The 14,103-nt window shown below is 38.7% G+C and overlaps 1 protein-coding gene and 2 long non-coding RNA genes across 8 annotated transcripts in view; 1 reads left to right on the top strand and 2 right to left on the bottom strand.

Annotated features, from left to right (window-relative positions):
• The window catches only part of LOC142138425 (uncharacterized), a 261,296-nt gene that overhangs the window by 142,716 nt on the left and 104,477 nt on the right, over positions 1-14,103 (bottom strand). For all 5 annotated transcript variants that reach the window (XM_075195093.1, XM_075195097.1, XM_075195094.1 and 2 more), the window contains one exon: positions 2,516-2,632. In XM_075195093.1, the coding sequence (XP_075051194.1) occupies positions 2,516-2,632 (117 nt within the window). The remainder of the gene's footprint in view (positions 1-2,515; positions 2,633-14,103) is intronic.
• The window catches only part of LOC142138426 (uncharacterized), a 63,070-nt gene that overhangs the window by 11,524 nt on the left and 37,443 nt on the right, over positions 1-14,103 (top strand). The gene's annotated exons all lie outside the window — the stretch shown is intronic.
• On the bottom strand, positions 4,113-10,092 carry LOC142138427 (uncharacterized). The gene is made up of 3 exons (XR_012688035.1): positions 9,976-10,092; positions 4,452-4,577; positions 4,113-4,369 (listed from the first exon to the last, which is right to left on the bottom strand). It is a non-coding gene; the product is annotated as an uncharacterized LOC142138427 (long non-coding RNA).

A 14,103-nucleotide genomic window follows, 5' to 3' on the forward strand; every position in this document is an offset into this window, starting at 1 on the left:
GTCTAACTCAACCAAGCCTCCTCATACTCGTAGAAATCTTAATTCTATTAATCTTCAATAATTTTCCACCTCTCTCCAACACCTTCTCTCCCCTATCTCTACATTCTCATCCCCTGAGATGGCAGTACCTCATTTTCACCTAATCTTAGCAACGGCCCTTGATCAAGTGGCTCCAGCGACACTTCATACTACACGTCGACTTCGATGTCAACCGTGGCACACCAAAGCAACACGAAATCTTCAAAAACTGTCCGGTAAAGCAGAACGTCACTGGCGTAAATCTCGCACCTCTAATGACTTCTTCACATATACTTCTGTCTACCACTCCTATCGAAATGCTCTGGACACTGCAAAACAAACATACTTTCAATCTCTTATCTATGCTCAGGCTTCTAACCCCAAACGCCTTTTCAATACATTTAATCATCTTCTCAATCCTCCCACCCCGAACCCTCCATCTACTATCAGTGCTCAGGATCTTGCTTCCTACTTCAAGGACAAGATTGACAAGATCAGACTAGAAATGGTATCCTCTTCCTCAACAAGCCATCAGCTCATTTCCTTCCCACTACCCTCTGACACCCTTTCTTCATTTGACCCCACAAATGAAGAGGAAATTTCTACGCTCTTCTTATCTACCTACTCTACCTCCTGTCCTCTTGATCCTATTCCCTCGCAAATTGGTAGATCCCTGTCTTCTGTGCTCATTTCACCTCTAACTCAAATCTGTAATCTCTCACTTTCTACTGGCATCTTCCCATCACTATACAAGCATGCAGTGATTACTCCTATTCTAAAAAAACAAAACTCCGACCCAAACTCTCTCTCAAATTACCGTCCCATCTCTCAGCTCCCTTGCCCCTCCAAGCTTCTAGAGAGACTTGCCTACACTCGCTTCACACGCTTTCTTTCCGCAAACAACCTGTTGGATCCTCTTCAGTCTGGCTTTCGTTCTCAACACTCCACAGAGACTGCGCTGACCAAGGTTGTTAATGATCTGATCACTGCTAAGACTGAACGCCATTACTCTCTCCTAATTCTCCTTGATCTCTCGGCTGCATTTGACACCGTTGACCACTCTCTTCTCATACAAACGCTGCAATCCCTAGGTCTTCAAGACACAGTTCTATCCTGGTTCTCATCTTACCTCTCTAATCGCTCTTTCACTGTTAATTTCTCTGGAGCCACCTCTGCTCCGCTTCCCCTATCAGTTGGAGTACCACAAGGCTCGGTGCTAGTTCCTTTGGCTTTCAGTATCATCTCTATGCGGATGATACCCAAATCTATCTATCCTCTCCTGATATCTCGACATCTGTGTTGTCCCGTGTAACTGACTGTCTTTCTGCCATTTCATCTTGGATGTCCTCTCGTCAACTCAAACTTAATCTTTCTAAAACAGAGTTAATAATATTCCCACCCACCAACAAGAGCATACCTGACATTTCTATCTCTGTTGATAACATGACCATAAATCCCACCCCACAAGCTCGCTGCCTAGGTGTAATCCTTGATTCGCGCCTATCCTTTGTTCCCCACATTGACTCTATATCTAAATCATGTTACATACATCTAAAGAACATTTCCAGAATCCGCACATATCTCACACAAGACACTGCTAAAACCTTAATTCATGCACTAATCATCTCCCGCATTGACTATTGCAATTCCCTCCTTACTGGTCTTCCCAAAAACAGACTCAAACCCCTAAAATCTATTTTGCATGCTTCGGCAACACTGATTTTCCTTGCAAATAGCTATTCCTCTGTTGAATCACTCTGTATGTCTCTACACTGGCTGCCTGTCTTCTACCGAATCCAATATAAAATACTTTTACTAACCTACAAGGCCATCAACAAAGCTGCACCAACATACATCTCCTCTCTTGTCTCAAAATATCTCCCAACTCGGCAACTCCGTTCTGCAAAAGATCTGCGTCTCTCATCCACCCTCATTACATCCTCCCATTCCCGGTTACAGGACTTTTTTCGGGCTGCACCCACTCTATGGAACTCTCTCCCTCGCACAATAAGACTCTCCTCTGTTCTACAAACTTTCAAGCGTTCTCTGAAAACCTACCTATTCAGACAAGCTTATAATATTCCTCAACCACCATCTTAACCTCACTACCTTTAGCCTGTTACACAATTTCACACAAGACAACTACCCCCGGACCAACATTGTTGTGTGACAGGATCATTTAGCTTATGAGTCACCTTACCTTTGCAGTCTGGCTGGGCCAAGATGCAAAATGTATACTTAACCTCATGTGTCAATCTCCCATTGTCCCATAGATTGTAAGCTTGCGAGCAGGGCCTTCTCACCTCTTTGTCTGTTTTACCCAGTTTGTTTATTAGTTTATTACGTTTGTCCCCAATTGTAAAGCGCTACGGAATATGTTGGCGCTATATAAATAAATGATGATGATGATGATGATGATGATTACCATGACTTTCTCAAGCCCACTATAAGGAATAAATTGTTACAAGTTAAAAACATTTAAGTGTCATTTCCTCACCTCCATCGGTAACACGTCCTCTTCTTCTTCCAGTTCATCAATTCGGGTCAGGAAATCCATATCTATGTCTGGAGACAGAATTGTGTGTAATAATGCCGGATGGATGATTTCTTCAACCTTGGAACAGATTCATAATCACTGTGTAAATGTCAGGATTTAACTGGTGCGAGTACACATAAATGTATCTTAGACGTAGTAATTAAGGATTATTTGCGAATGTGCAAAGGTGCAGCCCTGCAGAGATAATACCGTTATGATGTCATACACCTATGATTGCGCCTGTTTATACAGGTTCTCCTAGTGATTGGTGCTACTAGATGGTGGTGACTGCAGGTGTGTAATACTGTGCTCCTTCTGATACGAGGAGCTGGGGGATTGGGAAGTTCCATTTTCAACATGGACTGAGTATAAAACAGCACTTCAATATCCTCACATGTAAAACCAGATATATATCACAGAATACTATATTTAAATGAATAGTAATAAAGAACCAATGTCCTCTTACTATTATCTCCTCTTAGTAAGATGGAAATGAGTTTTCAAGGAGATAAACATTGTAAAAGTTGTTATTAAATACGGGAGTGATCCAGAAATTCAATGTTACGTCTGTGCTTTTTGTATGTTTGGTCAGGGCAGGGTCACCATCAGGGGGTCTGATGTATGGGGGGCACTGACAAGGGGCCAAGACTGCCAAGGGAGCCCACTGTGACCTGCCTGCCCACCCCTTTGAATTAAACTTTAAAAAAAAAAAAATATCCCAGCTTTGCGACAGATCCCAGTCTCTGATAGGCTGGAAACATACCAGCCTATCAGAGACTGGATAGTATAGATTAATAGTAAAAATGAGCTTCTGGGGGTATTTCACTTTTAGTAGATGGCTGAAGAGTCCCTTTGCCCACTCAAAATGACAGTATATTTACATATAGGCAGAGGTGAGGAACAGATGTCAGCCTGTACTTTCAAGGAGAAGACTCTTGGTGAAACTGGGTACACTATATGAAGAACAGAGCATTTTTATAGCCACAAATAACAAGATTAATAAAAATGAAAATATACAAATGTGATACAAGTCAGAGAATTTCATGTATCAAAATGCTGGCACTTATAGTTCTACAACAATCAGATAACCATGGCTTTCCCAAGCCCACATCAGGGAATAAATTGTTATAAGTTAAAAAGATTTAAGTGTCAGCTACTCACCTCCATTGGTGTTTCAGGTGAGTCCTCCGATGGACGTCCTTCTACTCTCTTTGGGAGCTTTACACCACGTGGCCAAATTAGTGTCTTCATGTAGCCTGGGGCGATCTTCTGGTGTTGTCTATAGAGATGTCTCTTCAGCAATTTCTTCTGTCTTTCATAGCATAGGTGACATCTTTTATGTTTTATTTTCAAGTTACCTGTTGGGAGAAGAAGAGAGTCTAGAAACAGATTAGTGAAGACCTGTCAATAAAATTCTATAGAGTCACAGTACATAGGATGTAAAAGCCACTTCTACATAAACTCATCGTAGGGTCCAGGTTAAACACTTGATAAGAGGATCCTTCTTTCTACATACCTGCTCGCACACGTCTATTAGTGTGCACAGTGCTCTTTTTGTTGATACTAGCCTGTACTGAACTCTCAGAGTTTACATTGATCTTCATTTTCATTACTAATTGTGCTTTGTTTTTAGTTTGCTCATCATAGATGTCCCCTTGTACAGCAGTTTCATTCCTTGCAGTTATCTCTTCATGTATGCCAGCTTCTGATGACCCTTCTGTCTCCATATCATCGTCATATGGATTTCTTGCTTCTGCCCGCCGCTGGATAGATGCCTCTATCTCCTTTCCTTCCTCTTTCTCCAATTGTATGAACCTAAACCACACAAAATCAGTTTAGAAATGGGGTAATAAAGCGGATAGCCTATTGTTATGCTAGTTTAGGGAGAAAAACTTACTTCTTAGCCATCTTGTAGATCTTACGATCAGCTTCACTCGATTTTATCCATTCTCTTGCAGTATAGCGCACACAATCCTTTAGCTTCATATCAGGTCGAAGATGCGTTAAAGAACGTAGTACTGGACTGTGAATAATAAAATTAGATTACAGTTAAGCAGGAATCTGCCCCACGGCTCTCAGATGGCTTCTACACTTCCTCATATTTTAGTAACAATAGAGAGGGCAAGACGCTGGGAGTGGCTACCCTGTTCTCTAAGAGATTACCCTTCTCAGATTTCCAGAAAATTTGTCTAGTGGAAGGAAGAGCACTTTTGATAAAATGTCGATTATTTGATGTTACATATACTTTTGTGAACTTATATCTGCCTAACCAAGGTCAACCACTGTTTATTTCACAGGTATTAGATAAGGTCGCAGAATATGCGGAGGGAATTCTGCTTGTGGGAGGCGATCTCAATTGGACCCTTCAACCAGAAACTGACACCTCCAATGGCCGGACGGGGTACGCAGATCGCAACATTGTAAGGTTAGACGTACACTTCATGAACACCAACTGGTCGACACATGGCGCCTGCAACACCCAGGGGAGAGGGACTATTCCTTTTTCTCCCACCCCCATGAGGTATACTCACGAATTGACTATCTGCTCCTTCCACAACGGTTTCTCCCCAACCTCCTAATAACATCTATTGGTCAAATAACTTGGTCAGATCACGCCCCTATTTCATTGACTTTTCAACTTTCTCATTCAAAGACAAAAAAATGCACTTGGCGCCTAAACGAGCTTCTCCTCCAAAATACATATTGTAGGGACCAACTGACTGCTGCATTAGATGACTATATATCTGACAACCTTACTCCAGACGTCTCGAGTATTACTATCTGGGAGGCGCATAAATGCGTTATCAGAGGGAAACTTATTGAGTTAGGCTCCCGTATGAAGAAAGAAAACATCGCGTATCGAGATCACCTACTTCAGCAGATTAGGGACTTAGAGACGACACATAAATCCAACATGTCTAGGGACCTGTTGAACAAGCTCAAGGAGACGAGGGCGGCACTTAACAAATTACTTTATGATAAAGTGAAACTTGACTTCCAGAGGTGTCGCCATCGTTTCTTTCGCTGGGGAAACAGGCCGGGAACAATGTTGGCTAGGGCTCTGCGTAAACAGCGAGCTAAGGCTTACATTGCTATGATTAAGGATAACAATGACCGGGAGTGCAAATTAACTACTGACATAGCTGGTGCATTCCACACATACTACACCAAATTATATAATCTCGAAACTCAAGAACCTGCCCCTATAGATGCCACACGCTCAGCCCAGATTGCGGCATATTTAAAGGAGATCGGTTTTCCCACTCTCTCAAGATCAGATAGTGATAAACTGGAACAACCTTTCACTGAAGGGGAGTTGAGGGAGGCAATTAAATTAACACCTTCGGGTAAAAGTCCGGGCCCTGATGGCTTTTCCATTGCATACTATAAGACCTTTAAAGATAAGTTGATACCCCTGATGGTGCCGGCCTTTAATGCGATCTCCAATGCCTCCGCTTTCTCCCCACAGAGTTTGGAAGCCCACATAACGGTGATCCCCAAAGAAGGAAAGGACCCCTCTCAATGTGCAAACTATAGGCCTATTTCCTTGCTGAACGTAGATGTTAAGTTGTTTGCAAAACTTATCGCAAATAGATTAAAATACTTACTCCCAGATCTGATTCACTCAGACCAGGTGGGCTTTGTCCCGGATCGCGAGGCACGGGACAACACCACCAAGGTGATAGATTTGATTTACTCTGCTTCATGCTCACCAACGGCTTCAATGTTCTTGTCTACAGACGCAGAAAAGGCCTTTGACCGTGTGAGTTGGCCGTTTATGAGAGGGCTCCTGGAGCATCTTGGATTAGGCCCATTGGGACTTCATAGAATCTTAGCACTTTATCGACAACCCAGGGCTAGAATTAAAATTAATGGCGATCTGTCGGAACCGGTGATGATTAATGATGGCACTAGGCAGGGGTGTCCGCTGTCTCCGCTCATATTTGTGCTGTGTATGGAGGCGTTGGCAAGGGCAATACGGGCCAATCCGAATATATCTGGTGTCCAGGTGGGTGAGAGAGAACATAAACTCGCTTTATTCGCAGACGACCTTTTGGCTGTAATTACCAACCCGGTTGTTTCCCTACCCAACTTGGTTAAAGAATTCCGAAGGTTTGGTTTACTATCTAACTTCAAAATTAACTATGGCAAGTCAGTAGCTCTGAATATTAATACCCCGACCCCCGTGGTGGAGGGTTTAAAATGTGCCTTCCCTTTTATTTGGCATCCCACCCAATTGAAATATTTAGGCGTGGTACTCTCTAACGATCTCTCACTATACTCAGGGAGCCGCGAGCTGAAATCCAGCAAGACATTACCGTATTAACGATAATATTTTTCGAGCAAGGGATTTTCGGCGATCCCGCCGTCAATTGAATATGCCCCATTGAATTTGAATGGATTGTTATGCCTACAGTTGTATTCTTGAACACAGCATCTCAGTATAGAGGTTCATGCACAAATTAAACATTTTAAAGTGCATCCATCATCTACAGACTTTGAAGGCCATTATGATAATGTGCAGAGTGCTGTCACTGGCTTCTATTAAATTGAATTGATATTCAGGAAATATTTGTCTCATTCCACATCTGTCTATGCATTTGAGCATGTTTTGTTTTACCCCAATCATACCAAATAGCAGAATGAATTAACTGTCTTTCTGATATATCTATACATTTGGCAAAATGTTACTTTGTAAATACAATGTAACATTACTTTACCATGAATAGGGAAAAAAAAGCAAAACTCACAGATTTTATCATTGTTACTTTGGTGTTTTGCAGAAACTTCTGTTGAAACGTGAAATTCAATTTGTGTAAAATTTAGCTGTAAATTCATCCATATCTAGTTGATAAGCCTCATGATTAATGGTTCTGACACAAAATAACAGCTACCTCTGTGTGTAGCTAATAGGTGCACTTTAATGACAATGACTAACTCGTTTACACTGTGCCTAGTTTTGCAGGGAGGTGAAGATTGTACAAACGTGTGAACATTACATCAAAGTCCAACTTTCTATCCCTTTGTGACCATAATTTTCATTGCAATAAACTTATTAAGCTTTAATAAAATGTATTAATAAAGTAATAGAATGCCAATACAAATGGATATAAATAATATAACATAAATTCTAGGTCTGAATCCAAATGTCAAATAGAAGATACAGTATGGTACATGCATATCAAAAATCTAAATCTAAATAATAGATCAATAACATGAATTTTGCGATAATTTATAGATGTATATTAATACATGTACATATAGTGATATATGCATTCTATGAATGGGAAGGTAAAGTGTATTCTATAGCTTTCAACATATTCTAAAATATAGATACAACCTATTATTTATAACCTTTACATCTGGGAGATATGTGACTTGCTGGTATCCACACTTTAGGCTGAATTAATCTGGTATCAGTTGTCATGTTCCATCAACTAACTAACTGAGCCCAAGTTAATGCTTCGCCCCTCACCTTCACTCAGTGGAAGAAGCCATTTCATAAAGATTATGGCTGGGAGTCAGTAAATAGGGAGTTTGTATTCTTGTTCGTGTTAGCTCAGGTCACACAATGGATAGATTATGGCTGGGAGTCAGTAAATAGGGAGTTTGTATTCTTATTAGTGTTAGCTCAGGTCACACAATGGATGCATCCATTGTATATCATACCTCTCACTATTGTGAAAATAAAAATAGGAACAAAATAAACCATTCCCCAAAAATGCCCCAAACACAATTCCGAGTTACCTAAAGCCCAGAATTTGCACATTTTAAATGAATTAATTAGGGATATAATGTACCAGACAAATGTATACTTTATGAAACAGGTCATATTAGCAAATATGCATTAATAAATTGAGAAATTAATATTCTATTTCTTTACAATGCACTTAAGTAATTTTAAAAGTCTTTGTGGCAGAATAACGTGGAGTGACTGTATTTTTCTTTATAATCAAAGAATACAAGTTGCATAATATAGAAATACATTTTGCAACTTTCACAAATGTGTATGAAAACATTCCCATTGTGTATGAAAACATTCCCATTGTGTATGAAAGCATTCCCATCTAATGTCAAGGTTTAAGTTGTCTGACAACTGTATGTAACCAATACCTCACTACAAGCTTTTACCCTCTTATATCAACCAGTTAGCAGTTTGTTCCATCCAAGGCTATCATTTATAGTTCCAAGGATAGTCTTGTTGGAGTCATTTGGCAGAATAGTCACACTAATAGAGGTCACAACACACACTGATCTTAGTATCTCATTGCCCCAAATATTTGTGTGTGGAACATTAGGGCTCGATACTGTGGATTGATGTGAGTTGATTTCCTGTTTATTGAGGAAACTAACTCATAGTGACCTTGAAAATAACAATAATTGTGAGTTATTATTTACAGAGATATTCCTTATAACATAATAAAACATTGTTCATACAATATTATCATTACATACGCCATCTTTCAAATAAGTTGTGGTACATTTTCTATCTTTAAATCAAGCAATAATAACGTGTTTGTTTCAATTATGGTAAAGGCTTTTGGGAACTTCACTATTTATAATATGAAACAACAGTTTAAATACAAAAATTATAAAATGCCTATTAAGACTCATCTGTGTTTACATTGGTACAATAGGTCTTGTCTTTTCTATGTATGAACCCAGTAGGATTGAGCTGTAAACCATATGTTTGATTAGATATATAGACAGTGTCTGTGTCCAGGGGTGCTGGGAGGGTGGGTAGTTGGTACAATTTACTGGGGCCTGCCTTGGGGTCCCAGAATTGCAGTCCGTCATTTTTTCTTCTTCCACTGTGTGGGAAGGATAGCCCAGAAAGTTGCAGTATCGGGGCCCCAAATTCCTCTTGGCGGCCCTGTCTGTGTCTGGTCACTTATGTAAAACTCAACAGCTGTGAGCCAGTGTGAATATCAGGTGGAAAGCCAATTTGTAAGGAAATAGTATAGGGATTCTTTGTGAATACCAGCAATGCCACAATGGGGGAGCACAAGTGCAGTGTGAGATTTATAACCAAAGAAGGTTAAACATCATTTCCTGGTCTTATAAGAACTTATAATAAGAATGATTGTGCTGAAAGAGGTATCAACAAAAAACATCCAAATACTCTATTTATGGGTGAAACAGTAGAGCAAAAGGTAGTGGACACTATAAAAATAATAAAAAATAATATTATTAATAATATTAACAATGAATTATAATTTGCATAACACTTTAACAAGCACCCTATAGCATAAGTAACTCAGAGTTGTATATATATATAGTACCAGCAATATATGCTCTATCTATCAATACAATTTCCGCTCATGTTATTTCTTTAAATCAATCCAGCATCCTACCTTTACTTTTCTATAATAACCAGGTTGTTTAAACTGACAAATCTTAAAATTCTTATTAGGACTTACCTGTATTTTCACTGGTACAAAGGAAGCCGTATATATAGCTACAGGTGTTGTATATTCTGTGACTAAAGCCACTAGGATTCCACTTTATACCGTATATCTGATGATAGACAAAGAGCTGGTGTCTCTGTGTCTGATCACTTCCACAATGCTCATCAGATATGAGGCAGTTTGAATATCTCAGGTGGGATGATGCGTTATGTTCTAGAACACAATTCAAAAATAAACAGCCTCAGCTACTGGCATGTGCCGAGACCAGTACATCAGTTACTGGTTTATTTCCATAGGGTGTTCACTTGACTATACTAGTGAATAATTCAAATTTGGTAAAACATGTATAGATTTACTAGCAGTAGTAGTAGACCTTTACTCTGGGTTCTCATGATTTCAATTCCTTTAGTTTTCCGTGACACAGTTTAGATTATAATATTGTATACAAGAATATTAGTCAATAAGAGGTGTTATGGAGTTAAGGAAGAATTATGGGTGATGAATAAATCAATAATAATTAACTTTTAACTCTTTCTATTACTAGTCTGGTTGGTCTTTATCTGGTGTCATGGAAGCCAAACTAAGTTTCCCCCACCTCTGTTTCTGTGTAAATTTTAAACTTCAGTACCCAGTAAACATGAGACGCATTGTAAGAGATATTGGAGGGGGTGTCTGCGCTAAACAATAACAGTAAGAGTGTAAAATATTAAAAGTCACATTCCCTATTTAATAAAACAATATACCAAATTTAATAATATATAAATATAATACATTCATAAAAATAAAAAATAGAAACATAAACAAAAAATTATCGATAAATAATGCCAAGTCTATCTCATAATGACAGAAAACTTATGCATCTATATGTTCATTAAAAATATACACATAGTGATCGAAATGAACCAATCAGCTGTATATCACTTGCAATACATAACAATAATGTCAGATTGTATGAATAACTATAGCCGGATTCTTAGTCACCAATGGTTGTAAATAATAATAGATAATCGCAGAGAGATTTGATGTAATACTATTGATCCCAGAAATCTGATGAGAATTGTAGCTGATACAGACGAGGTATTACAGATTACGATAGATGAAGCAGGAATGAAAGGAGAATATTTCCGGCTGTAAATATTGTATTTGATGTGGTTCAAGTTCTAAATGATATGATCCTTGACGCGTTTCAGTGCTACTGAGCACTTTCTTACAGCCGGCAATATTCTCCTTTTATTCCTGCTTCATCTATCAGGTAATACCTCGTCTGTATCGGCTACAATTCTCATCAGCTGACTCACTGCTTCATTAAGATTTGTCTTTCCATATCGATATACAGGATTTGGAGACCTACAAATGCTACTATAACATCTATGGGCTCATTGTTTCTTTACAACTTCCCTGAGTGTCAATACACTCATTGCACAGTGCACTTTTTCAATTTCATTCATCAGTGACTGTTTTTTTTATTGCTAGTAGCCGGCTACAGTTATTCTTACAAACTGACATTATTGTCATGTATTGCAAGTGATATACAGCTGATTAGTTCATTTCTATCACTATGTGTATATTTTTAATGAACATATAGATGCATAAGTTTTCTGTCATTATTAGATACACTTGGCATTATTTACCGATAATTTTTTTGTTTATGTTTCTATTTTTCATTTTTATGCTTGTATTATATTTATATATTATTAAATTTGGTATATTTATTTTATTAAATAGGGAATGTGACTTTTAATATTTTACACTCTTACTGTTATTTTTAATGGTCTTGAACCACCTTGAAAAAGACTATCCAGAGTTTAAACGCGTTGGTGTATAGCAGGCTCACCTCTGGAGTTTTACTCTAGGAACAACGCATCAGGACAGCAGCAATCCGAGTGTGTTAGCCTCTTGTTTGGATGTCTAATATCATTTTCGATCTGGTATAAGTTGCTTTTATTAGTATGATGTTCTATATTAAATGTGAGTTTATATCCTTTTACTCACAAGTTGTTCCATTCATTCATACGGAATTACACTATGTCTGTCCTCTCTTTCTGTTTTGAATATGATCATCGCCCTGGATGTATATGAGAGTTTTCTATTCAACTGCTTCACAATGGAAGATGTTTTGAAAACATTTCTCATAGACCCCATATACAGAGGCGATAGGAGGGAGGGTTACATCGCAATGTGTATATAAGAAACGGAGGAACTGACTGATCCAATACTGATTTCTGTAGGAATTTGACTTTGGAAAGGACTTCCGTTATATGGATTAGATAAGTCCGGTTTTCAGATTCTATGTATTGGTTTACATTTATATGGCTTTGAAAGGGAAGCGCTAAATTGTTCCTCTACTTTTTAATATTATACAAAGGCGTGGTGAAGGGAGCTCTTAAATATAATGTGGAGAGGTGTAACTGTGATTAATGTGCAAGAGCCTTTCACTGCGGCATTTTACAAGATAAAAAGATAAAATGATAAATTGCACATTGAATATCTAGTTAATCTTCTTGTAGGCACTGCAATATCCCCTACAGTGACAGTTGCAAGCACATTATGTATACACCACTAAGTCCCGCAAAAATATACATCATATTGGTGCCTTTTTGTAATATAATGTTTTGATCAAGTCATTTGGTGACATATGTACTAGAGGCTTCTGTGATCACACATAGCTGCACTGTAAACCAGGAAGTCACCTTCCACCAACGTGAACCTAAGTAATATTTAAATGTGGCACAGTTATCAGCCCAGTATAGTGGAATAAAGCCAATAGTATATTAATATTAGAGATGCTCACTGACCCCCGTGTTTTGGTTTTGGATCTGGATTACCTTCGTGTTTTGGTTTTGCCAAAACTGCCCTTGCGTGTTTTGGTTTTGTATTGCAATTTTTTACAAAATTCCATTGTTTGGGCTAAAATAACATAATTTAGGCATTATTTTGTACCTACATCATTATTAACCTCATTAACACTAATCACTCCACCTGTTTCTTGGATAAGTGAGGTAGTTCTACAGCTAATGAATGTCAACGAGCGCTGACCCCCCTGGATGTGTGCTTTTATCACACACCAATCCAGGGTGCCAGACAATGCACTAAACAGAGCTATTGAAATCCAAAGTAAAAAGCCAGTTGGGTGTATATTACACCCTACACTTTTAGTGAAAGTTAAAAAAAAGCAGCCTGCAAAGACTGTACGATAAATCAAAATGACCAAAGCACCTTTTCTCTTTTGGTGTATATTAAACCCTACCCTTATAGTGTAAGTTACAAAAAAAGCAGCCTGCAAAGACTGTACGATAAATCAAAATGCCCAAAACACCTTTTCTATTTGGGTGTATATTACACCCTACACTTATTAGTGCAAATTCTGAAAAATACAGTTTAATCCCTGCTAGGCCCTCCCTAAACAAGCTATCAATGGCCTAAAGGCATCTTAGACCAACAGTGATGTGAAGTGAATTCTTCACTGTCAAGATGATGTCGTCATCATCTTCAGCATCATCCTCACCCTCAGTGTGTACATCATCATCACAGACTATTAATTCATATCCGCTGGAATCCGCCATTAGAGAAGTTTCAGTACTTGGATGTATTTGCCGGTAAAGGCCTTCCTCATGGAAGATGTTGTTCATTTTGATGAACATCATCTTTTCCACATTTTTAGAAAGTAACCTCCTACGTCGATCACTGACAAGGTTCCCGGCTGTGCTGAATACTCTTTCTGAGTACACACTGGAGGGTGGGCAGCTTAGATATCGCAAAGAAAGTTTGTACATGGGATTCTAAATGGCTTGTTTTTCCTCCCAGCATGGAAAGGGACTGTCTGACATTTCCATATCAATTAACTCTTGAAAATAATCCTCCACCATCATTTGCATGTTAATAATAAGATTGAATGGAGTTATGGCAGAAGTCACACTTTTTTGGTAAAATCTTTTAAACCAGCCCAGATGTCAAACTGTTGTGGTCTGCCACCTGCGTCATCCCTGCTTGTCTTTGGAAAGTACAATTTTTTTCCGAGCAGCAGCTGCCTGAGAAACTGAAGGAGACGTCATCAAGCCAAGGCCCAGTTCAGTGGACAACTTGCTGACCAATAGCTCCTTGCAACTGTTCAGATCTCGGTTATTTGAAAGCATAGAATCA

The sequence above is a fragment of the Mixophyes fleayi genome, chromosome 2 (assembly GCF_038048845.1).
Source record: "Mixophyes fleayi isolate aMixFle1 chromosome 2, aMixFle1.hap1, whole genome shotgun sequence".
In the NCBI taxonomy this organism is placed as follows: domain Eukaryota; kingdom Metazoa; phylum Chordata; class Amphibia; order Anura; family Limnodynastidae; genus Mixophyes; species Mixophyes fleayi.